Source organism: Capricornis sumatraensis, chromosome 23 (assembly GCF_032405125.1).
Source record: "Capricornis sumatraensis isolate serow.1 chromosome 23, serow.2, whole genome shotgun sequence".
In the NCBI taxonomy this organism is placed as follows: domain Eukaryota; kingdom Metazoa; phylum Chordata; class Mammalia; order Artiodactyla; family Bovidae; genus Capricornis; species Capricornis sumatraensis.
In genome coordinates, this window is record NC_091091.1 from 19,520,266 (window position 1) to 19,545,010 (window position 24,745).

At 52.8% G+C, this 24,745-nt stretch overlaps 1 protein-coding gene across 1 annotated transcript in view; it reads right to left on the reverse strand.

Moving 5' to 3' along the window:
• CRTAC1 (cartilage acidic protein 1) overlaps positions 1-24,745 on the reverse strand; it is a 151,534-nt gene that overhangs the window by 25,062 nt on the left and 101,727 nt on the right. The window contains exons 4-6 of the mRNA XM_068961490.1: positions 17,365-17,501; positions 12,049-12,205; positions 2,596-2,730 (exon numbers count right to left, since the gene is read on the reverse strand). Of these exons, the coding sequence (XP_068817591.1) occupies positions 2,596-2,730; positions 12,049-12,205; positions 17,365-17,501 (429 nt within the window). The remainder of the gene's footprint in view (positions 1-2,595; positions 2,731-12,048; positions 12,206-17,364; positions 17,502-24,745) is intronic.

Genomic DNA, 24,745 nt, shown 5'->3' on the forward strand with positions numbered 1-24,745 from the left:
CTTGTTTTCAGGATGCCTTTGCCCAGAAAGTACTATTTTTTACTTGGTTTTGGGGTAGCATGACTTTGGGGAAGGAGAACTGTGGAGATCCTGGAGGACTTAAAGCCTTCCCCAGCCACCCCTGACATGGGGATACATTGAGTTGATCATCACTCTTTTGCTTAAATCTCAGTGATTCCCCAGTGCTCTTGAGTCACGTTCAAATTCCTGCCCACCTTATCTGTCTTTATCTCACCTTCCTCATAAGCACCAGTCATACAGGGTTCCTTTCATTCCACAAACGAACCAAGCTCTTTTCAGCTTCTGGGCCTTTGCTTAAGCTGGTCTCTTCTCCTAGAATGCTCTTTCCCCAGCTCATGGTTACCTGGCTCCTTGTTTCTCTTCTGCTCTCAGCTATAATGTCACCTCCTCAGGGAAGCCTTCCCTGATCACTCCCATAAAAACAGCCCCTCCCACCCACCCCGGTATTCATCCCGACAGCCTCCCATTCTCCTCCGTTGTGTGGATCACAGGTGCGACCTTGCTCCACTGCAGGGTTCGGTTTTTCTACTAGACTTTCTGCTCCACGAGGTCAGGGTCTGTCTTCTTGCTCATCTGTGTTCCCACAGCATCTGTCTCAGTGTCTGTGGTGACCTGGCAGTTTTCTGTAAATACTTACTGAATGGAGAGACATAAATAATTTGACAGAAGGCAACCAGGGACTTCGGTGACAGCAGAGGAAATAACTGCTCCATGACTAAGAAAACCACAGTTTGCCTTGTGAGATCTGTGGGGGAAGCTTGTGTGTCCAGCATCACCTGTTTGTGCTGTGCCTGCATCTGCCAGGGGCCAGTGGGACTGAGCTGATCCCTGGGGAGGACAGAGGGTGGCTCTGCCCAGAGGGGTGGCCTGACCTCCTGGCTGCCCCTGGCAGACACAGTCCCTCAGGCCAAGGGCACAGCTGAGATGCAGAGGAGGCCAGCTCTAAACACCCACGCTGAGTCTTTGGGGGGACAAACTGCCATTGGCAGGTGAATGACAGTATGATGGGGGGTGGGGACCACGGACCCAGGACACAGGTAGCTCTTGCCAGCTGTGAACATGGAGATCCTGAGAAAGAGGGCTTTCAAAAGAATGCGGGCAACCCCCAACCTCTAGGATTAATACCCTGTTAATTCTCCACAAAACGCCCCAGCGCTAATGTTGGTGGCCTTCTGCATTGGCCCATTTCTCTCCTATCTACAAGGCACCTTGACAAGGAGTTGGTTCCCTTTCACAGGAATAATCGGTGCCAGGCTGCACTTCAGAGCAGCATCTGTTTGGGTGATGAATGCCCTCTTGACATGTCTTGGTAAACCCCTGCAATCACTCTGACTTTCAATTACGGGCCTAGCACCTTTCCTCTCTCTTCCCGCCTGATACCTTCCCCCACTCCAACTTGTCTGCTCACCTCTGCTTCCATCTCTGTAACACCTTATCAAGTCCTCTCGGTTTTCTCCGCCACCACCTCCCCTTCATTTTATGATTTCTCAGCAATGAGAAAATTTGCTGCCGGAGTATACAGCAGGTGAGCTGGGTGGGAAGACAGGCTGGGGAGCTGCCTCCACCTCTAGCTTTGCCCGAAAAAGGAGATAAGGGGAGCTGATCGGCTGCAAGGATGCGTTGGTGGGGTGTTCAAAATGGGAACTCTGGCGCAGAGCGCTGGAAGGGCAGTTGTCACAGAGAATGGATTGGTACCTGCTCAGGGATTGGATGTTAGCTGTCAGCACTAGCTGGAGCTTGCAGGACCTTTGATCTATGTGTCTACATCCCCGCTCACCTCTTCTCCTGGAGACTGGAGCTTGTTGCTATACTAAGAGGAGGGGAAATCAGACCTCCCATTCCTGGGCAAGGCGCGTAGGAGCAGGTACCAGGTGGGAAGAAATAGCTGAAGGGCAGACTGATTATGTCCACAAGCTTTTATTATGTGTCCCAGTCCTCGCAGACACAGACAGATGGTCACCATGGTGTAGGAGCCTGAGTGAGTGGTACTCGCAAGGGCAGTGGGAACACAGAGGAGGGGGATTCCAGTCTCAGCCAGGCAGCACACAGGGAGGCTGGAAAGGCTTCACAGACAATACGTGAATGAATATTGAGGGACCAATAGAAGTTCTGCAGGTAGAGAAGGGAGAGGGAACTGGCAGGTGCAAAGGCCCTGAGGCAGAGGACAGGTGAGCACAGCGGGGGAAAGGGGAGCAGAGCTGGGAGCCTGGAATACTGTTTTGGGTGGATTTTACTCTGCTTCTTATTATAGCTGTTCGTTTATTTGTCGGTTTCCCCCTCTAGATCATCAGTGCCTTGTATATAGGGGGTGAGAGTCGGGTAGGGTGATCTTATTCAAGTCAGGGTCCCCGGCTCTTAGCACTAGCCTGGCACTTAGCAGGGGTTCAATTAATGGTCACTGGATTGAGCTGAATGTTTAAAATGGATGTGGGATTACAGGTGACACGCAACATTAGCTGTGCAGATGGTGACTAGTCCCTCTCTCCCTGGGGCCTGTGGGGCCTGGAGGGAGCAGGGCAGTCCGGAGTCCCCTGTGGGGTGGGGGTGGGGGACACAGGCAGAGGCTGCACTCACCAGCGCTGGCCGCAGCATCCACGAAAGTGCCGTCACCCCGGTTGTGGAAGAGGAAGTTGGGCCCGTTCTCATTGTCGCAGAAGATATCCGAGGCACTGCTGCTGAGGATGGGGCCCACGCTGACGCCCCGGCCCCCTGGAGAGGACATTGACCTTCACTAAGTGGAAGAATCAAAGCCCCAGGCCCACGTAGAGGATGGGGGAGGCCTTGGAGGCAGGCGGAGGGCCCTAGAGAAGCTGCGATGGTGATGCCACAAGGAGCCTGGGGAAGGGGGATTCTGATATTTCTGATGCTTCCTGGAGCCCAGAGTTGGGCTCACAGTTCCATAAACCGACGTGGTGGGTGGCTGCACTGCTGGTGAGGCAAGTGAGGGGCAAGACAGAGTCACTTAGTGCCCATGGAATGAGTCCCTGAGTTGAGGAACACAGGTCACCACGCACAGCTTTTCCCTTCGGTGACTAAATTCTACTCCTAAACTCACCTCTGCCAACAGCATTTAGATTAAGTCACAGATTTGCTGACAGCCCCCTGCCTTACCCTGATGGCACGTATGCTGGTCATGATACTGGCTGTGTTCCCATTCTAAGGACCTAGAGAAATAGGTTCCAGGCACAGGTACAAAGAGGCCTCATTTGCTTAGACTGATGTAGGAAACAGATGTGAGCACCTGCCTGCCTGTCCATCAACAGGGATGCTGAATGGATTACAGTGCATCCATATGACGGCCTAGTCTGCAGCTGCTAAAAAGACTGTGTAGATCCATAATATTGACTTGGAGGAATGCCCATGACATATTGTTAAATGAAAAAGCAATTTGCCAAGTAATAGTATCATATGATCCTGTTTTTATTTTTTAATAGGAAAACAAATGATATTCCTGAATATATGTTTGTGCAAACTTGCTCTTGAGTTTTGGAAAAAGTGGGGAAGGCCACACCCTGAGCTGTTCACACTGGCTGCCTTTTTTGGGGAATGTCTGTATTGTTTGGCTTATTGCAACAAGAATTGCTTCTGCAGTTTGAAAGGAAAAAATCCAATAAGGTATATATTTTTTAAGGACAAAAAGAAAGAAAACCAGCCCTATGTTAGGGTTTGAAGTGCCCAAAATCGATGTGGACATGTCACCAAGCTCAATCTTAAAATGTCTTGAACAAACCACCCCCAACCTATGAGTTTCAAATAAAGCCCTGAAAGCCTTCCCTCTGCCCCACCCCCACCCCAAGTTCAGGGCAGGAAATAGCTTGACCACGACCAGGACACGGGTTCTAGTCCCAGCTTGGCTTTTTTGACCTTGGGCAATTCATGCTGCCTGGTTAGCCTCCATATTCTCATCTGTAGAATGCGGATAGTGTGCCCTGCCTTTTCTCTTTCAGGCCTTTTGAGAGGATCAAATGAGGTGAGAAAACTAAGAGGATCAAATGCTCGGAAAGGTCTCTGTGAGCCCTACAGCCTTGTGGACCAGCTGCGGGGGCGTCACCTGTGAGCTTGTCAGAGATGCAAAATCTCAGGCGCCTACTCACCCAACCAGGACCTGCACCCAACAGGATCCTCGGGTGGTTTATGTGCACAGGAAAGTTTGGAAAGTACTGCTCTGAAGGGCTGTTCAGTACAATAACAGCAGTTTATTAGGGCACTCAGAAGAATGTGATTTTTAAAAATAAATAAATGAGAGCTCAGTGGACCTGAGTGATGCTGAGCCAAGCCCCCTCATTAGCCCGCCTCCAGACAAGGCAGAGGTTTCTGCTATGAATAATGTGAAGAACTGACTCATTTGAAAAGACCCTGATGCTGGGAAAGATTGAAGGTGGGAGGAGAAGGGGACGACAGAGGATGAGATGGTTGGATGGCATCACCGACTTGATGGGCATGAGTTTGAGCAAGCTCCAGGAGTTGGTGATGGCCAGGGCAGCCTGGCGTGCTGCAGTCCATGGGGCCGCAAAGAGTCGGACACGACGGAGGGACTAAACTGAACTGAATTTGGGATGGAGGTTCTCTTGGTCCCCAGGCCCTTCTCTTCTGAGATTTGTCCTTGGAGGAAATCATGGAACCTTTCTCACCTGCGGAGCCTGCCCATCAGGGGCCAGCTTTGGGGGCAGGGGAACAGACTGGGGCAAATGGCATTGCTACAGGGGTCATTGTGGGGCTCCTTGTTAACACATTCTGGGCCCTGTGTCTCCTGATTCCTCCCAGGTAATCTAATTAACTCTCAAGGAGAGCCCAAGCCTCATGAAAACAGAGCCCCTGAATCCACAATGCTTTCAGGGCGTGTCATCCAAGTTGCACAGGCCAGGCATTTTCATTAGGAGAGCCATGCATGGGGCTTTCAGATGCTTTTCTTTTCCTAAGTCAGCAGGGAGGGTGCTAGGCCACTACCTGGGCACCTCTTCTGCCTGTTCAAGGAGTTGCCAATAAGTGGTTGCTGGTCCTGCCCTTGTCTTGCCAGACTCCAGCCCAGGAGCTGGCTTTGGTGAGAAATTCTCCATCTTGTCTGGACCCCCAACAATTCCAGGTGGGGCTCCAGGACTTGCTGCCCTGCAACTCCATCCTTCTTCCCCCCGCTCCAGCATCCTCCAGTTTCCTCTCTGCCTCTGACTCCCAAGCTGTGACACATTCCCTTCATTTTCTCCGAAGCAGGTTATTTCCCTCTTGGACAAATTTCTAAATCTTTCTAATTAACTAATTGGGTTGGGTTGAAGCCTTGCACCATTTGTAACCTGTAATTACTAGAAAATTGCCATGGTAACCACACTACTAATTAGTGACAATTTATTGCCATGGCAACTGGACCATAACAGAGATGTTACCCACAACTCCTTCTTGGCAAGTTCACCATACAGTTGGGGAGCAGGTGAGTTGACAGGGAGCTAGCCTCCTGGGCACCAGCTGTAGCAGACTCAGGATGGAGGGTCTAAGGGGATCTGAAGCAGGGGCAGCCAGGTACCTGCACCCCTCTCTGAGGCCGAAAGGGGAACGCTACTCCCAGGTCCATCGTGTAAGGGCTCTTCAGACCAATAAAATCCATTCATCTTAAGCGTAGCCTGACCCTCCCACTCCATGCCTGGTCAATGACAGAGGCCCGTTATTTAGCAAGTATCTTTTGCCTAGACCTTGCCCTCTCCCATAGCTCTTTTCCTGACTTCGCCCCATCTTCTCTGTCATACCCATCCTGTTTCGTGGCCTCTGAGGTTTAGCACACACCCTATGGGACTACCCCAGGGCAGTTAGGAACATCTTTATTCAGCCTTGGAAAATGATGTCCCAATAGGGAGTTAAACTCCACTTTACATCAATTAATTCCTTTATACTTGAGGCCAGAATATTTTCTTGGAGGCATGCAGCTCCGCAGTTGGGGCTAGAGAGGCGCATTGGTGGTGGGAAAGGTGGGGGGTGGTCAGGAAGTTCGAGTTGTGTGACCTTGGGCATGTCACTGAGCCTTTCCAGGCATCTGGCTTCTCACCTATCACTCGAGACTGATAATAATAACCCCTTCTCGGGCTGTCATAAATATTAAGTGAGCTGGTATTTGGAAGGTACCTTGGAAAAACGTCAAGTGCCACAGACTCATTAGTGCCACTATTTCCCACCTGCTGGGAGAATAATATCCCTTTATTTTGCTAACACTCTCAAGCTTCAAAGACCTCCTTGTTCTGCTGCTGAGTATGAATGCGGCTCCCTCTCCACCCCTCCCTGAAGGCTTCTCACTCTGCCCACCAGACTGGGCGGGAGAGAGGATCAAGGGGAAAATGCTTCCCTGTGGACCCCTCTTTCTCGGGTTGGTTTCTGGCACCCCTTGATGACCAGCTCTGTGGCTCTGTGTCCATAGGGCAAGCCTTGCTCGCCGTTAAGAGCTGCACCCCTAAACCTCTGAACCCTACACTTGGGAGACGCAGAACCAAGTCCATTTTAGATGCAGAGGACATCAGAGGATGAGATGGCTGGATGGCATCACCGCCTCAATGGACGTGAACTTGGGCAAACTCTAGGAGATGGCAAGGGACTGGGAGGTCTGGCGTGCTTCAGTCCATGGGGTCGCAAAGAGTTGGACAAGACTGGGCAACTGAACAACAATCCATCTCTCAAACCACATGAGGGCAGCCCTCATGGTTGAAGGTGGGGAAGGCAAAGGGTGGTTGTAGGAAGTTGGGGGCATGGCTGCACCACCCCAAACAGTACAGCAGAAGGGCCGGGATGAAGAGGCAGGGGATTTGCTGTGCTAAGGAAGAGCCTCCAGGGACTGCCTGGAGTGGCAGGAACTTGTGGAGTGTGCCCTCCAGGCACTGGTCTCCCTTCCGGTGAAATGGTGTGGGGGTGGTGCGAGAAGGTCTCCAAGGCTCCTCCCAGCTCTCCTTTTCAGGGCATCCTCCAAGCCGGATCTCAGGATAAGTGTGGCTGGGAGTGGATTCCTGGGCCCATTCACAGTCCGTACCGTGGAGGCTCTGCAGTGAGGCTATTAGACAAGGAACTTGGACCTGTGGGATTATTCTGCTGATTAATGATTCCAGTGGATGCTAAGGCCTGCAGGCTGCCAAGAACGTCCAAGATATTAAAAGAGTAGCAAAGCAGTGTACATGAAGGGGTGGAGGAATGAACAGTGTGTGTGTGTGTATGTGTGTGTGTGTGTGTGTTGGAGAAGGGGGTGTGAAAAGGACAGGATGGTAACAGCCCAAATTTCCTGAAGCTTCTAACACAATAATATGGTGTTGGGGCTGGTGTTGCTACCCCTGACCCTGTGAGAGCCATCCAGGCGCTGGGAAGGGTTCCAAGTGTGCCAGGATGGAGGGTGTTAGACAAGGATATTCCCACTCGTCCCTAATCCCTCCAGCCTGTCCCTGAAGAAGATTGAGGGGGTGAGGAGGGGCAGGAGGACAACCCCCATCACTTGTCTGCTGGGTGGGGATTTCCAAACCGTGGGCACCTGGTGGGTGCAGGAGCGAAGTCCTTCTCCTCTGTGTACTCCCCTGCCCTGCCCCCAGGCAGGGCTGGAAGAAGCTATTTCAGAAGAGAGGGCTGGACAAGGAGGGGCAGGAAGAGATGCTCTGTGGTTCAGTCCCGTGTCCTAGGTTTTGTGTGATCCACCCACCTCACCATTTTCTAGGTGAGGAAACCAAAGCTCGCAGAGGCGTAATCTCAGCTAGGGGGCAATGGATCATAGCTGAAACCCATGCCTGAGTGACTTCAGAGCCACTCTCTCCCCACAGGGTGCTCTCAAACATTTCTACTCGAGTTCCCTCTCCCTAGAAGAGGGGTCTGTACTCTGATAAAGCCCCAGAATGGCCAGCCATAATAAGCTCGACATTAAAATAAAACTCAGTTGTTTTAGCTGAAGAAAATGCATACCAAGATTGCATTTGTATTCTGTAATACATCTGTGCTTGCTTTAAATAAAAAAACGATGTCCCTTCTTGTCAATCATCTGATGCATCTGACACTCTGTTGGCTGGGGCTTTGGGTACCCCTGGCAGGCCTGTGGTTGCGCTCCCCGGGGGCCCCAGGCCCGGGCTGAGGAGTCTGTCACTCTAGCCTTGCCTGTCCCCAGCTGACACGTTTGGCTGCACTCCCACCGAAAGGCTAGCACCCGCCTGGGAACCCAGGAGGCTCTGAGGTCCCCAGGCTACTGCCCCTTCTCCGGAGCTGGCTAGTGGGGATCCGCCAGAAGGCCTCAGCTGGGCTTTAGGCATCTCTGTCTCCTCCAATAATGACTTTCTATAAATCAGATCTGCCCGCTGCTTTGTTCTACACTGCTCCCAGCCAACAGCAAAACTCTCCACCCAGCATTGTAAATCCACCTTCATTTTCTTTCCAAATTTCTTTCAGGGCTTCTTTAATCATCACCTTGCAGCCTGGACAGATGCTCCCTAAAAGGGTGAGGCCAAATCGCAGAGGTCCTCTGAGGAAGTAGAGGCTGGGGAGAGGCTGGGTCCAGAGGGAAGAAGGGAAAATAGATGGATTCCAGTGGGAATAGGGCTAAAGATGCCCACACCTGAGCCCTGGTGTCTACGCCGAGTAGACACATGGAGAATACCTCCAGGGCAGGGGCTGGTCCTGCTTGCTTTGTGCTTCCTTCTGTGTTCAGACAGTAAAGAATTCACCTGCATTGCAGGAGACCTGGTTCGATCCACGGGTTGGGATCCACTGGAGGAGGGCATGGCAACCCACTCCAGTATTCTTGCCTGGAGAATCCCCTGGCAATGGACAGAGGAGCTTGGCGGGCTGCAGCCCATGGGGTCCCAAAGCATCAGACACAACTAAGCAACAAAGCACATGGCTGTGCTCCCTACACTCAGGAAATGACCAGCATCCCTCTGTCAGAACCTCATTGGAGGGTGTTGATGTCCGCTACACTTGTATGTACTGTCTGTGTGCCAGGCCCTGTGCCAGGCATGCCCTATATGTACCTCTTTTAATATTCCCATTTTGCAGGCAAGAAAACTGAGGTCCAGAGAGGTTAATAACTTGCTCTCTATTGCCTGGGCAGGAGGACATGGTGGAAGCAAGATCTGCACCCAGCACTCTGGCTCCAGATCCTGGCTACTTAGCAGCTCTGCTAGAGGGCTAATTTAAGGTGCTCAGAGAGGCCTGGGGACATGTCTGAGATCATTGGGGGGCCATAGAGGCGGCGGCAAAACTCTTGGTTCCCTCGAGTTCCTGACAGGCTCTCGGTCATGGGGAGAACTAGTTCTTAGGATTCCCATGCAGGGCAGCTCAGGCTACAAAAGGCTGTAGGCAGCTGGGGAAGGCGGGGCTAGGAGAACCAGGAACCACCAGGGAGTGGGCTTCCCGCTGCGCAACTCTGCATGGGAGGCTCGGGCTACGCCGCCCTCCAGAGACCGTCGAGTCCCCCGAGAGCGGGCGCGCTGGCCGCTAGATGGCACTGTGACCCAGCAGAGAGGCGGCCGGCGGCGGAATCGGGAGTCTGGAAAGGATGCCTCCCCTCCCCCTTCCGCGGAGCCCGACAGCTCGGTGTGGGCTTCACCATTGCCTGCCCTGCAGCCCGGGATGCCGAGGCCAACCCCCCTGCTTCCCTGAGCAGCCGAGGGCAGGCAGCTGTTTCAATCAGAAAAACCGGGAGTCGCAATTAAAGTCCAGAAGGCCAATCCCTGGGGCCGCGTTTCTGGTGGGTGCGCCTCTTCCTTCTTCACCAGCCCCTCCTGTCTTGCATGCTGGTGCAGGATTCTCAAGCTGGAGGTCGTTTGAAAGGTCAGCTGATTCTGGTAGTTTAGGTATCAGCGGCTGGGGCCCTCAGTGCTAGTGTCTCTGTAAACCTCCTGTGTGACCTTGGGCAGGTCCTTTCTCCTCTCTGGACCTCGATTTGTTCTTGTGCAAACGGGCGGCTCTCTGGTCCGTCCGGCAGATGGGTGCTGCGCGCCTTGGCTCCAGGGACTGCGGCTCTCTGACGGCACAGCTGGCCGAGGCTTGCTTCCCTCCCAGCCTGTTCAGGCCCTGCTCCTCACTGTCGACATCTCTCCCAGGGCCCAGGGCACCCTCCTGGAGCTGAGTCTTGGCCGTGTGTCAGAGCCTTGGCAATCAGGCTGGGCTCCAGTGGTGGCTGTTACCTTTGGGGTCCATTCCTGAGGGGGCATCTGGGCTAGTTTTCCAGCCAGATGTCCATGTGTCGTGAACAGAGTGACTATGGGGGCTGCAGGGTAGCATTGTGGGGCTTGGCGGGCAGGGAAAGGGTGGGCTGGGGAAGGCGGGTAGACAGAATAGTAACTTGGTGGGCCAAATAGGTTCTTGTCGGCCAAATGGCTCTTGGAAATCTGCAGAGCTGCTCTAACGTGTCCTCTGGGCATGCCAGCTGCCCCGGCCTGCATGCACGCTCCACAGAAACTGCTGTCTCTTCCTTGAGCTGTCCAGTCCTTCCAGCACAGCCTGGCACAGCTGCCCAGTGCCCCCATCCCCACCCGGGCTCCTCAGCTGTCTTGTCTTGGAGACATCCCTGGTTCCGTCAGCCTTCCTTCCCCACCCCTGGTTCTGCCAGCCCCCCTGCCAGCCCCGCCAGTGTGAACAATGTCCCCTCATGCTCACACCCTGCTGCAACCTTATGAATTCTTTGATTCTGTGTACAGCCCTCGCTCCCAGACCTTGCCTCCCTTCCAGCTCATCATTTTCAAGTGCTTCATCTCCCCAGCCCACCCTCCTTCTGCAGATCAAGGCACTTAATTGCCAAGCCAGCCCAGTGCACAAAACTGGGAACTATTCAGAAAAATTGACTGTGCAAGTCGAGGCTGAAGCTCCTGCATGTTTATTCCTTTTCCCAGGAAAACACGGTTTATTGCTGACACTCAGCCTCTTTGCTGCTCGCTCTCATGCAGAGCTCTCGCACTCTCTGATGGGGCTTGAACCGTGTAAACTATTTTATTGTCTAGTCATTTGTTCCCACAAACTTTGTCAGACAGGTTAACATCAATCTCCCCCTTTCACTGAGGTGGAGGGCTGGCTATAGAAAGGCATCGTAAACTCAGGGGAGGCCGTGACAACCCTTTCTGGGGAGGACTTTGAGATTATGCCATTACCCAGGTGGCTGAAGGCAGGGGAGTGGCCCAAATGATCCTTCAGGGATCCTTCCAGCCCCCAGATTTGGAACCAGGCAGGCTGCCACTTGGAATTCTGTAGTGCCAGTTGGGACGGACATATCAGAAAGGTCAACCGCTCAGAGAATTTCTACATTCAAGGTGCAGGTAGGGTGTCAATGAGGCCAGAGTACACGTGAGAAGTTGTGTACCGCTCTGGCTTCCTGATTTTTGGCATCCTAAACAGGAACTAGATTGCTCTGCCATCAGCAGTCTATTGGCAGATTATCAGAGTTTAGTCAGCAGCCGTGCTGGAATTAGAAAAACAGCCTTCCCTAGAAAGATCTCCCTGTCAGAGACTCTGACAATAGGTCCCCCATCCTGAAAGATGTGGGGGGAGCGTGCCTTAAAAAAAAGTGCTGGAGAGGTTTGGGAATAAGAACACAATTCTTTGAGCTCAGTTTACTGAGACGGGACCCAGCTGAAGCTTAGGGATTTAGCACTCAATTCCTGGCTGCTTATGTGTAAGTAAATAATTTCGTCTGCTGTTTGGCAATAAAAAATGCTTTAAATCTTGGCCTCTGTGATTTGTCAGTTTTCTCCTACCGAACCTGTTCACCCATCGCTTGGGTTACAGCAGAGAATGGGGCAAGGGGTTCCAAGGGGAGAAAGATGCAGTGATCTTCTAGGCTATGTCCGACGTCACCCACTGCGCCCGCCAAAGCCCACCCCACCAGATGTCCCATCATCTGGAGAGGCGGCCTTGGAGGATGCCGTCTGTGGGTGGTGAGATAGGATAAAACCTTTACCCTCCCTCCCCAGGGACACAGACCCACCGTCTCCTGTGGTCTCTGATGAATTAGACTCAGCCTTGCAGGGCCTGAAGCCTAACCCCAGCCCCCAGCCCCTCCAGCTCACAGGCCCCCTGTTCCACTCTGCCTACCTGTGTATTTGCTGACCCCAGCCTCAGCTGCCACGTCTCTGAGCGCCAGAATGCCCCGGGAGAGGTCACTGGCCTCGGGGTCCATTTCGATCAGGGCGTCAGGGCCCACGTTACCGTAGGCATAGTTGGCGATGTAGATGGAGTAGCGTCCGGAGCCCTGAGCAGGAAGGGAGGGAGGGAGGGTCAGAGAGCAGGACCATCTGGGGGCCCGGAAGCAGATCCCCCCTCCACTCACAGGACCATAGCTCTTTCTCGAGGTTCGGGCTCTGCTCCTGGGGTCTGGCATCCATGACCTTGCATGACACAGCTCCAGAGGTGCTTTTCCACAGAGGCTACGAAGTGTGGGATGCCCCCAGAGTCCTACAGCACAGTGCTTCCCCTCTCTCCTGTTCCAGAAGAACATCCCTCCCTCTCCCCCACAACCACCTTTTTATAGACAATTTTCTAATGTGCCTCCCTCCAGCTGAGCTCTCTCCAGCTGCCAGCCAGGGTAGCTGCTCAATAAATATTTGCTGATTGATTGATCTACCAATTCCCATTATTCTCAGTCTCTCTCTCTCTCCCATTCAAGCTTGCTCCAGCCAAGATGACAAGCAAATTCCTGAGCCTTCTCCCTCCCCCATCCCCACCCCATACTTCTTCACTCCTTAATTTGGATGGCACAAGAGGTTCGGCCACGCCAGGCTCCTCCTTCCCACTTCTACCCCTTTGCTTTTCCTGTACCAGAAAGAAATTGTATATGGCTTCTGCCTTTATAACAGTGTCTCAACTATAAATATATATATATATTTCCCCCTTTGCATCCAGGAGAAGCCCTGGGCACCAGTTCCTTGTTACTGTAGTCATTCTCCTCTCTAGTCCAAAACACGGCTGATAAAAGATTCTTTCCTGCCTGCTATTATAATGATGTTATTTCTTCAATGGATGCTTTCTTTCCCCCAAGAGATCCACACAATTTCTCAATCAGTTTTCTAGCTTTCCTCTTATCCCTTGCAGCATTTCCCTCCAATTAATCAGACAGTACATATTTCTTGAGCTCCAACGATGTGCAAGGTCCTGGGTTATAAATGTACTTCAGACAAAGTCTTTGTCCTTAGGTTGCTTATAGTCTGGCTTTAAGGAAGCTGACAAGCTACTGTATAGCAGCAGAAACTATACTCAATATTTTGTAATAGCCTGTAAGAGAAAGGAATCTAAAAAATATATATGTGTAATGAATCACTTCGCTATATCCTGAAACCAACACAACATTGTAAATCAACTACACTTAAATAAAAAATAAAATTAAAAACAATAACAACAAAGGAAGCCATGAGCACAAAACAACCTGGGAGAAACAGCTGAATTTAAGACAGCACAGTGTGCTCTGCCACTGCCCTCTTTTCAGCCTTCTTTGCTTTCTTTTATTTCTTCCCCAGTGGTCCCATGAGAGCCCTCTCTCACCTAACTGGTCACTTTATCCCTTTGGAGCCATTTTCTTCGGGGAAGTTGATTAAGAGCCACCTGGGGCTAACAGGTAGGTGAACCAAGGGAGGCGCTCAGGTTCTCCTGGGGGAATCAGACGTGTCAGCAATTACAGGTCTGATTAAGAGTGGGTCTAGGGTCTCCTGGGTACACAGAAGAAGGGCTCCTAACCCAGAGGAAGGGCACCTGGCCATAGAAAGTTCAGAAAAGGTTTTCTAAGAGGAGTCTCGGCCAGGTGAAGTGGAGGGGAAAGAACCTTCGAGGGAGAGATGAGACAAAGAATGATTGTATATCGCATGTTGGGAAGCTGCAAACAGTTTGTTCAGTGTTCCCAGAATATAAAACGCAAGGTATGGCATGTCGGGGGAGGAAACTGGAGCTGTTCCAGTTTCCAGCTCCATAAAGACTTTTCTGCCTCTTCATTTCTGGTTCTCTGGGTCTCTAGCCTGCTACCTGAGTGATGTAAAGCAGTCTGACTCAATTTCAGTTTTGCGTAGGGATCATGTGGGGATCTTGTGAAAATGCAGATTCTGATTCGGCTACCTGAGTCTTGTTACTAAAAACAGTCCCTGGGCCAACAGCATCAGTGTCACCTGCAAGCATGTTAGAAATACGGACTCTCAGGCTCCAGCCCAGACCTGCCAAATCAGAATCTGCATTTCCACAAGATCCCCATATGATCCCTACGCAAAACTGAAGTCTGAGTTGCACTGCTTTACAACATCATTTGTGGTTAGGGAGAACTTTGAAAGATTCTTGCCCATCCCAGGAGCTTGGTGTACGTGTGTGGAATGACTGGATGAAGAGTGAATGGATGGGGCCAAAGGGGAAAGTGCGCCTTTACCGTGACGCTGCCTGACCCTACCAGCTGTTGGCAATCGCATCGACAAATGGGCAATTAAGCCCAAATGAACTGAAATGCACTCTGCTAGAAATCAGGATATTTATAAAATGCGGTTATACCTAGTTCCTTACATCAGTGTATTGGGTTGACAAAACAGAAAAGTTGTAGATGTGTTACAGTTATAGAAGACTGCAGAAAGTCACGTGTGAACTTGACCACGGTAACTGTGGGTGGGGGAGCTGATTCCAGGAGAAGGAAGATGTTTCTGCAGCTTTGGGTCCAGAGCAGTGGTACCCATCCTTTAGTCGACCTCAGAATCAACTGGCAGCAGGCAGGGGGTTGTGAAAGCAACCTGGATGCTGGGTCCTAGCCCCAGAGTTTCTGATTCGGGGGTCTGGAGGGCGCCCTCAAATCTGCATTTCTAACACGTTCCCAGGTAAAGCTGGTGCAGCTGTTTCAGGAACCACACCCTGAAAACCACTGGTCTAGGGCTGTCAGTCTGGATCCTAGGCCAAGCTCTGCACCTAACTGACTCTATGTCCTTGGGCAGGTTCCTCACCCACTTTGGCTGCACCTCCTCGCGTGTTACATGGGAATCGTAGCCCCCCTGCTTCCTGGCAGGGTCGTTGAGAAGATGAAATGAGACAACGCATGTGAAAGGACTTTGGAAAGATAAAAATGCTATATAAACATGAGGCATAATCATTATTGATCAGGGAACGCTTCTTGTAAGAGATCGGCTTTGGGCTGGATCCAGAAAGGTGGATGAGTGATGAGGCAGCTGAAGACGAAGGGCAGTGGTGTTCCAGGTTAGGGGCAGAGAACGAATGAGGGCTGCGAGGGGAGAGGGAGAGAACAGCATACTGTAGGGGCTGAGACTTTTACCTGGTGCAAAGCTCCCAAGCTTAGCATACCTCAGAGTCACCTTTGGGCCTAGTTGAGACCCAGGCTACTGGGTCCCACCCCCAGTGGTTCTGATGGGTAGTTCTGGAGGGTGGGGCCTGAGAATCTGCATTTATAACAACACTGACGCTGCTGGTCCAGAGACCACCAATCAGGTACACTAACAGGCCCCAGCTAGGGGCTGTGGGGCTGAGGGAGGAGTAGGTCAAAGGCTGTAACAGAACCTGTGGTTAGAAATGTGTATTTGGTACAGGTTTACCCAAAGTCAGGGTAGCAGGGAGGTAAAAAGGTGTCTGATCATTTTCAGCTAGGCAGGACTCAATTTCTGGCTTTGCCTGTCACTTGCTATATGGTAACAAGGTCAGTTGCTTAAGTGCTAGAAACCTTAGTTTTCCTACCTGTAAAATGGGGATAATGACAGCATTTACCTCATTGGCGTATTTGAAAATCCAGTAAGATGGTGAATGGAAGTCACTTAGCACAGAGCTTGGCATGGGGCCAGTTTAATAAACATAATAGCTATTATTATTAGTGTTCTGTTAATATATTCCTATTGTTACGATTGCTCCTGTGTTTTCCCGCATCACACTGCATCCCTGTCTCTCAGCTTCCACTCTGGCCTTGACCTCTCCACAGTTCTCGGGCCTCGGGGGTTGCCAAGGTAGTGGCTGAACACAGACAGTAGCCCCTCTTCTGATGGCAGGCAGACCGTGCGGGCGCTTTCTAGTTCCCTGAGGCTGGGTCTGAGTAGGGAGTGAGCGAGCCGCTAAGTGCCTGCCTACTGTGCTTCAAGCCAAAGTGTCTTTTTTTCCCCTTTTCTCTTTTTGCACTTCACATGGTGCCTCTGTCCTGCGGGTAAGTGCATGGGTGTGTAGGTGACCTTGTTAGGACAGCGTGCATCTCTCTGTGATTAACCTTCAGACCCTCCTATTGGTGCTGAGAAGGTTCCCGCCTTAGCTGGGTGCGGGGCGCCCTGGTCCTGATGGGGCTGAGGAGATGGAAGAGGCCTCTCGGAGGCCAGGCCTGGTGCCCCTCCCCGCCCTCCAGATCCTCCCTGCTCCCTGGGGCTCTCATAGAGCCTCCTCCCCATTCTTCCCACCAGGCGGGAGTCCAGGTGGCAGAGATTCGGGTCAGGGCTAAATGTGGCTTCACAGCCCAGCTTGGCTGCTCTTCCTAGCACCAGCTTGTTAAGAAATAAATATTTATACCTGGCACCTGCCTTTTCCCAAGGCCTGGAGGCCCCTGCTGTGAAGATTCACTCTGAATCCCCAATCCCCTTGGTGCCATCTCAAATCCCGAATGAGTTGGCTCCCTTGCCCCAACTCCCACAATGGAGGCCAGAGACGCTCCCCTGGAAGCTGGGCAGCAGCTGGGTCCCTGATTTAGTGATGATGTTTTGTAAAAGCCAAGGAGGGGCGGCAGGGGAGCAGGTGACAGGAGGGATAAATCACCGCCACGCCACGCTCTGGCTCTGGCTGGGTTGGCTGGGATGCCCGGGCAGGGCCCCCTCACAGGATGGATGGTTGCAGCTGCTTCTTCCCTCCTAACTTGGCCTTTTTCCCCGACACTTTGAGTTGAGCACCTGTGTGCCGGGTGGACCAGCAGGGCAGGAAAGCATCGATGGTGCTTTGGATTAACTAAAGTACTTGCACATTCAGGCAACCGTCCACTCACCCGCTCATGAGCCCCTTTGCTATGCCTTCATTTGTTCCATAAACATTTATAGGGGAGGGGGCCTGATGGCTCAGTGCCTGGCACATAGTTGGCACTTCATAAATGAGTTGAATGAACGAACACAAGGTTACGAGCTGACCGATTCTGATTTACGTCTGGGTCCTCAGGCAGGTCCCTGCCCCACCCTGGGGCTCAGTGTCCTCTGTCCAGCAGATACAATGATGACAGCCCCTGGTTGCCGGGAGGCCCTCAGGGGAGAAAGGATGTGAAAGTATGTTAGCATCCACTATGTGCAAGGCCCTGGGAGCGGCTTTGAGCTCTGCCCCTGGGAGCCATGCTCTGTCTGGGGATGTCTGCTGGCACTTCCTCCTGGCCATCATGCTGCTGTGTGCCTCCCTTCTCCCCAGGCCCCCATGTTCCCCTGGACTCACCTTCCTGTCCACGCAGGCCACAGAGCGCCCGGCAAAGAGGCTGGCCACGCCGCGGGCCACATTGACCTCGTCACTCAGGATGTCTTCCCAGCGGTTATTGCGGAACTTGAACAACTTGTCCGTGTATGTGGCCACCCCTGCAGGCAGGAGGGAAGAGAGGGCTGGTGGTCGGTGGGGTGCCTGCCCCAGGTGTTGGGGCCACAGGTGGATGGGTCACCTGCTGCACAGTGAACGCTCCTCACGGTCCTCAGGCAGTGGTGACCCCTCTCCTGGGGACACCCAGTTATTCTCAATTGAGAGAAGACACTGAAGCTTATGAAGATGGCCAGCCCAGGCCTCAGGAACTTTGGAAGAAGTGTGACTGCTAGTGTGTGTCAGAGCTCATCCTCAATAGCAGGATCTCATGGTCTGCACCACACTTCTGTGGCACCAGGAGGGACATCCTGGGATCGCCAGTATTTCACATCCAGACTCAACCAAGAATGTCTCTTTCTCCAGGAGCTGCTCCCTGCATGCTCTGCTGAATCACAGAGCCTGATGTGGGTCTCAGAAGAAATGGTCCCGGTCAGTGGGTGGGTCTCGGAGTCCAGACAGAGGGCGGGGCTGGGAGCTGAGCTCTGACAGGGGTATCACCAACAGCCGGAGAAACCTGGATGGTCGTGGGGTCAGCACTCATGGGGCAAGGGTCAGTGGAGAGGCAATGGGCTCACACTGAGGGGAGCAGGTGATATGGCAGCTAAACTTGGGGTTTTGAGTAAACTGGCCTGAGTCTCAGGCTCGGTTCTACAGAGACTCAGGTTTTAGCTGTTGACTGTGGGCAATTTGAGCCTCAGTTTCCTTATTTGGAAATGGGGATAACAATAATAACTACATTCCACTTTAATTCGAGAGATAAATGAGATAACTCAGGTTAGAGGCTGAGCACAGCGCCCCCAGAGTTGGGGTTGGTCCTTGACAGAAGTGACTATTCTGGTTTCATAGATGGGAGACCCTCTGAGGTGCTTCAGGGACTTCAGCCCTGCACTGCAGGGGTGTGTTGAGAGTGTCTGAGTGTGTGAGAGAGTGCGTGAAATTGTGTAGGAATAATCAGGAGTGAGTGGGTGTATGAGAATAAGAGTGAGTAAAACTGAGTGAGTGTAAGTGTGAGATTGAATGAGTGTGAGAATGAGCGTGAGAGCGAGGGGGTGAGTGCACGAATGTGAGCATGTTCTGGTAAGGGCTGTTTTTGGAAGGGTCCTCACGGGGCTCTGACTGGGCGGGGGGACAAAGGCTGCCCTCTGAGTGGCCTCACATGGGGCCCCCCTAAGACCACAGGGACCCACAGGGGAAGGTGCATTCTCTGTAGGGCCTGGACTTGACCTCAGGGACACTTGCCAGACTCTGGGGTGCTGGCCCGGGGACTGAGCCATGCCACCTGGCCTGACCCTCCCAGGCGTGCAGAGACCGGTTTCCATGAAGGGGAAGGCCCTTCCTGAGTGGAACGGGAGGCAGACCCCGGAGTCGTGCAGGTGTCTGTGGGTGGTGGGGGAGACCTGGGCTGAGGAGCCGAAGCCAGGGTTTGCCAGAGTTGCTGTGGTTGGTGGGGGAGTGCCCACTGGGACTCCCAAGGGTCTGCACAGAACTGCTGTGGCTGCTGGGGGCCCACCAGGGCTCCTGCGGGTCTGCCAGAGGTGCTGTGGTTGGGGGTGGTGCCCACTGGGGCTCCCAAGGTTCTGCCAGAGCTGCCGTGGCTGGGCATGGGTGCTCACTGGGACTCCTGAGGAGCCTGATTAGGACAGAAGCCCAGGTGTGGACTCTGCCCAAGTCCAGCTCTGACTCCCATTTGTCTAAGCCAGTTCTTTATCCTCTTAGGGCCTTGGCTTCTTCATCTGAGAGTTGGGGGTAACAGCTGGCCTCCCCACTCCCAGCATGGCTGCGGGAACTGCAGCGGAAAACTCTTGCGGCCCTTGGCTGCTCTGCACCACCTGGGTCTCTAGGCCCTTGTCACAATCCCCGGGGAACAGATATGTTTAGAAACTTAGATTATTTTCCCTTTCACATTTCAGAAAGGTAACACAATGCACACCCTGTTTATTATATAACACCCCCAGCAGGAACCAGGGCAGCACCCTGTAATTAAACACATTAATATTTCTGCAGTGAAATATATGAATATCACACCAAGTGGGATAAATAAAGCCCATAAATAGCTCACATCAGCTCAGGACAGGTTTTGCTACCAATTCACTTTCCTACAAACTTAAAAAAAGCACTTGAGGCTTTCAGAGCGTTCTGTTTCAGGACTGCGGGAGAGGAACGGTGGGCTGCTGTACTCGTGGCTGTTCCCCAGGCAAGTGGCGGCCTTGTCATCGCCTTCTAATGCCTGGGGGGCCTCCGAGGATGGTTCTGCAGCTTCCGGATGCCCAGCCGTCACAATCGCGAGCGACCCTTGCCCTTCTCTGTCAAACCAGGGCCTCTTTAGACTACATCTCAGCTTATCTAGTTCCCCCTGAAATTTGACCAAGATTAAACTCAACCAAAGCTTGGGCTGGGTGAGAAAGCAGCTCCGGCAGTGGGGCTCTGCAGACCTCTGACGGGCACCTCTGCATACAGTGGGAAAATTTTCTCAAACCTCTGAGTCCCTGCCTTAGCTAGGCAAGAGGAAAAAAATGAGGCTAGGGTGACTCGATCCCCCTCTATTTGCCTAATTACCCCCGATTCTTCCTGCTCACATTTCCCAAAGTGTGCTTAGTGGAACCTGGCCTCTGTGAGCTGCCTGGAGAAAAGATTTTATGATTATCTGAGCTCAGGAAAGACTGTACCTTTCATCCCCCACTTGGAGATTCTCAGTGGACATCAGTCTATCAAAACTGAAAAGTCTTGCAGTATACTACAGGCTTAATTTCACGTAAGCCAGGCTTTCCCAAACATACCCAGCCATGGCACCCCTTTTTTGCAGCTCACCTCTTAGCGTCCTGCAGAGCTAGCACTGTTCTGTGCAAGTTGCTGCCCTGGGGTGTTGACATCAGGCCAGATGCTGGGCTTTGTGGCCAGAGGCGTTAGGGCGACACGTACTATTAGCCTCTTCCCTCGTTCCAGTCTCCTGGCTTCTGAGCTGACCAGGGACGCCCCGAAGAATAAACTAATTAAGGTAAAATGTGCAACAGTGATGCAGAGCCTTGTAGATCATAAATGGGAACGGCAAAATCAATGGCAGGCCTTCTGCAGGCAGAGAGGCCTAGAGGCCTGGGCGACAGGAGGGATGGGAGCCTGTGATTTAGGAAGAGCAAACGCTCTGGCAGCTGCAACCTGGGTAATTAGGTGTGTCAGGAAGACAGATAAACAGCGAGCTGTGCGGGTCGATGGCACTGGCAATAAACACCCAGCACTGGCCCCTGGCCCATGTCAGCACATAATCCCACCTTCCGGCTCCTTGTAGCTGCACTCTGCCCTAGGGTCCCTCACTGAGTCAGGGGCAGCAGCTCGGGAAGGAAAGGGCAGAGGGCCTCTCCTGGGTCCTGGGGGGAGATTCCTAGAAAGCAGAGGCCTGGGAGAAACCGAGGGTGTTCAAGGGCAGGGTAGGGGACTCTGGAGGTCATATCCCCTATGAGGCACAGTCCTACCCAGAATCTGGCATGTTGGCACTAAGGGAGCTTTTGAAGGCCTCAGTGTGTATATGCTAAGTCACTTCAGTTGTGTCTGATTCTTTGGGACCCCATGGACTGTAGCCTGCCAGGCTCCTCCATCCATGGGGATTCTCCAGGCAAGAATACTGGAGTGGGTTCATGCCCTCCTCCAGGGGTCTTCCTGACCCAGGGATTGCACCCGGTCTCTCGTGTCCTTTACATTGGAAGGCGGGTTCTTTACCACTAGCATCACCTGAAGCCAGCCCAATGGAAAGGGCAGTTGCTGCCAGGTGGCAAGACACTGGGAAGGCCCAGTGGGGGAGGCTCAGGGGCCTACCACTCCCTGCCCATGCTGGAGCGGCCCCAGGGAAGTAGGAGTCTCGGCCCCTGACTCGGGGCGCTTAGTGTTCATTAGCAGACAGGAGGGTTACAAAAAGGAGATGCTATGGGACGGTAGTAAAAATAAAACTACTTAACATTCCTATGGTGATTTCTATATGCCATGAGTTTCCCATACATTCACTCACTAGCACTTGCCACAAGCCTACACAGTAAGTACTATTTTCAAGACCAATTTACAGATGAAGGACCTGAGGCACCAGAGGCAAGGGGACTTGCCTATGATCCCTCAACTAGCAGAGCCCCACAGAGATGATAGGATAGTACATCCCGGAGATGCTGTGAAGTCAGTCACAGTGATCGGGGAGGGCTTCATGACAGAGGAGGCACCTGAACCAGGATGTGAAGTATCAGAGGAACAACAGCACAACTCCAGGGTGCAGAGCACCTAGTACAGCCAGGCTCTGCGGGCAGAGCACCTAGTACAGCCAGGCTCTGCGTGCAGAGCACCTACCACAGCCAGGCTCTGCGTGCAGAGCACCTACCACAGCCAGGCTCTGCGTGCAGAGCACCTAGTACAGCCAGGCTCTGCGTGCAGAGCACCTACTACAGCCAGGCTCTGCGTGCAGAGCACCTACTACAGCCAGGCTCTGCGTGCAGAGCACCTAGTACAGCCAGGCTCTGCGTGCAGAGCACCTACCACAGCCAGGCTCTGCGTGCAGAGCACCTACCACAGCCAGGCTCTGCGTGCAGAGCACCTACCACAGCCAGGCTCTGCGTGCAGAGCACCTAGTACAGCCAGGCTCTGCATGCAGAGCACCTAGTACAGCCAGGCTCTGCATGCAGAGCACCTAGTACAGCCAGGCTCTGCGTGCAGAGCACCTAGTACAGCCAGGCTCTGCGTGCAGAGCACCTACTACAGCCAGGCTCTGCGTGCAGAGCACCTACCACAGCCAGGCTCTGCGTGCAGAGCACCTACCACAGCCAGGCTCTGCGTGCAGAGCACCTACCACAGCCAGGCTCTGCGTGCAGAGCACCTAGTACAGCCAGGCTCTGCGTGCAGAGCACCTAGTACAGCCAGGCTCTGCGTGCAGAGCACCTACTATAGCCAGGCTCTGCGTGCAGAGCACCTAGTACAGCCAGGCTCTGCAGGCAGAGCACCTAGTACAGCCAGGCTCTGCGTGCAGAGCACCTACCACAGCCAGGCTCTGCGTGCAGAGCACCTACCACAGCCAGGCTCTGCGTGCAGAGCACCTAGTACAGCCAGGCTCTGCGTGCAGAGCACCTACTATAGCCAGGCTCTGCGTGCAGAGCACCTAGTACAGCCAGGCTCTGCGTGCAGAGCACCTACTATAGCCAGGCTCTGCATGAAGAGCACCTAGTATAGCCAGGCTCTGCGTGAAGCACTTTTTTTTTTTTTCAATCATCATCTTGCCTGAATCTCACACTGCCTTGAGAGGTGGTGTAACCCCATATTACAGATGGAAAAATTGAGGGGCAGAGAGGTTAATTCCCCAAGAGCCAGTGTGTGGTGCAGACAGATTCAAACCCAGGTCTTTCTGACTCCGAAGCCTGCACTTCTGAGCACCGCACCCACGGCTCATCAGGTAGAGAGGAGGAGGGAGGGTGCTAAGGGCAGGAAGGGAAACCTAGACAGAGGGGACACTGAATATGCCCAGAGGGGAGGGTTTGTGCAGGGGCAGGAGGAGAAGCAAGGCAGGCTGGGAGACAGCCGCTAAGCCAGCACTGAGGCCGAAGCGGGCACGGGTGGTTTCTGATCTGGGGAAGACAATGTTTCTGGAAGATTCACCTGGCAGTGGAGTGAGGTGTGGGCTCGCAAGGGAGATAGTGAAGTGGGGAGGCCACTTCTGTAGTAGCTCAGGCACGAGAGGTAACGGGGGAAGTGGGGAGAAGTGCTGGGTTCCAGAGGCCAGGGCGGGAGGGCGTGGTCAGGAGCGGCGGGTCAGAGCAAGCCCACGGTGTAGGGGAGTGAGGGAAGCGGGGCACTGGGGCAGCTGGGGTGGGAGCAGGAGCTTGGCATTTTCGGGGATCATAAAGTGGCCAAGAAGGGATGCCCAAGAGCTCGCTGGACGTGACAGATGGCAGTTTGCAGGGAATGGAGGCTGGAGCTGGAGTAAAAGGGAAAGCCCAGGGCCACAGACTCAGTCCCGGGAAGGGGGCACATTTGGGCGTGAGAGGGGGAAGAAGAAGGGGCAGAGGTGGAGGAGTCTCCAGACAAATAGAAAACAGAGTGGTTCTGCATCGAGGGCACTGGTCTCCATCGAGCAAATGGTCTTCAATTCACCATCTTGTCATCTGCACACCCAGCTCTACCCCCAGAAGTCATCCTAGAGCCATTGGGATGGTGAGTTTGGGCTACAAAGGGCTCTTGCTAAGGATCGTTAACTTGAGTGCCTCCTCCCTCAGGAGCTGCCCCCACCCCGGGATAGGACCTGACTTGACTCTGATAATGGTGGCAAAGAGAAGGGTGGGCCAGTGCCTATGGTAGGGCTAGGGGCTCAGCCTCCAGCTACATTCTTAAGGCAAAGAGATTACTGCCAAGCAGCAGGGTCAGGAGCTAGCCAGCAATATCCCCGGCCTGGGTTGAACTTGAGCAAGTCATGAATTTGCCTTTTTTCTTGTGTATAAAATGGGATAATGAGAATGAACGCCTATTTATCAGGTTGTTGTGAGGATTAAACTAGATAATGTAAATAAAGTACTTAGAGCAATACCTGGCTCATGATAAATTCAATAAACAATAAAAACACTGCCATCACCATCACCACCATCACCACCACTATCTTCCTCCTCCTCCTCCTCACCACCACCATCATGATAGCCACCATCATCATCCAGGTAATTACAGGGCGTGACCACTGCAAATCCTCAATAAGCCACACCCCAGAACACAACTGTGACATTAAGTATAAAATGCTTTATAAGACTTAGAAAACCAGCAAAGAAGTGATGGCCCTAGGGGAAAAAAGAACTGGCTCTGGCAAAGGACATTTTAAGAAAGAAAGAATCCAGGCTTCCCTGTGTCCCATTCACAAACCACCCCCACCCCCCAATATAATTTCAGACCTCAGTCTTCCCTCCTCCATTCCAGGGAGAAGAGGGAAAACCAAAGAACTTCTGCCGAGTGCTTCATTCGCGTTAGCTCAGTCGGTCCTTTCCACAGTTGTGTAAGGAAGATAGACTCTTCCAGAGAGAAATTGGGGCTTAGGGGCTTAAGCCATTTACCTAAGATTGTTAAGTGGCAATGCTGGGCCTCAAATTGTGGTCTGACTGCAAAGCACCCCCGCCCCATCCCACATATTAAGGAGTTGGGTGGACTATGTATAAAAGTATGGAGGTTCCTTAAAAAACTAAAAATAGAGCAACCTACATCAACCCTACCCCTGGCATATATCCAGAGAAAATCATAATTGGAA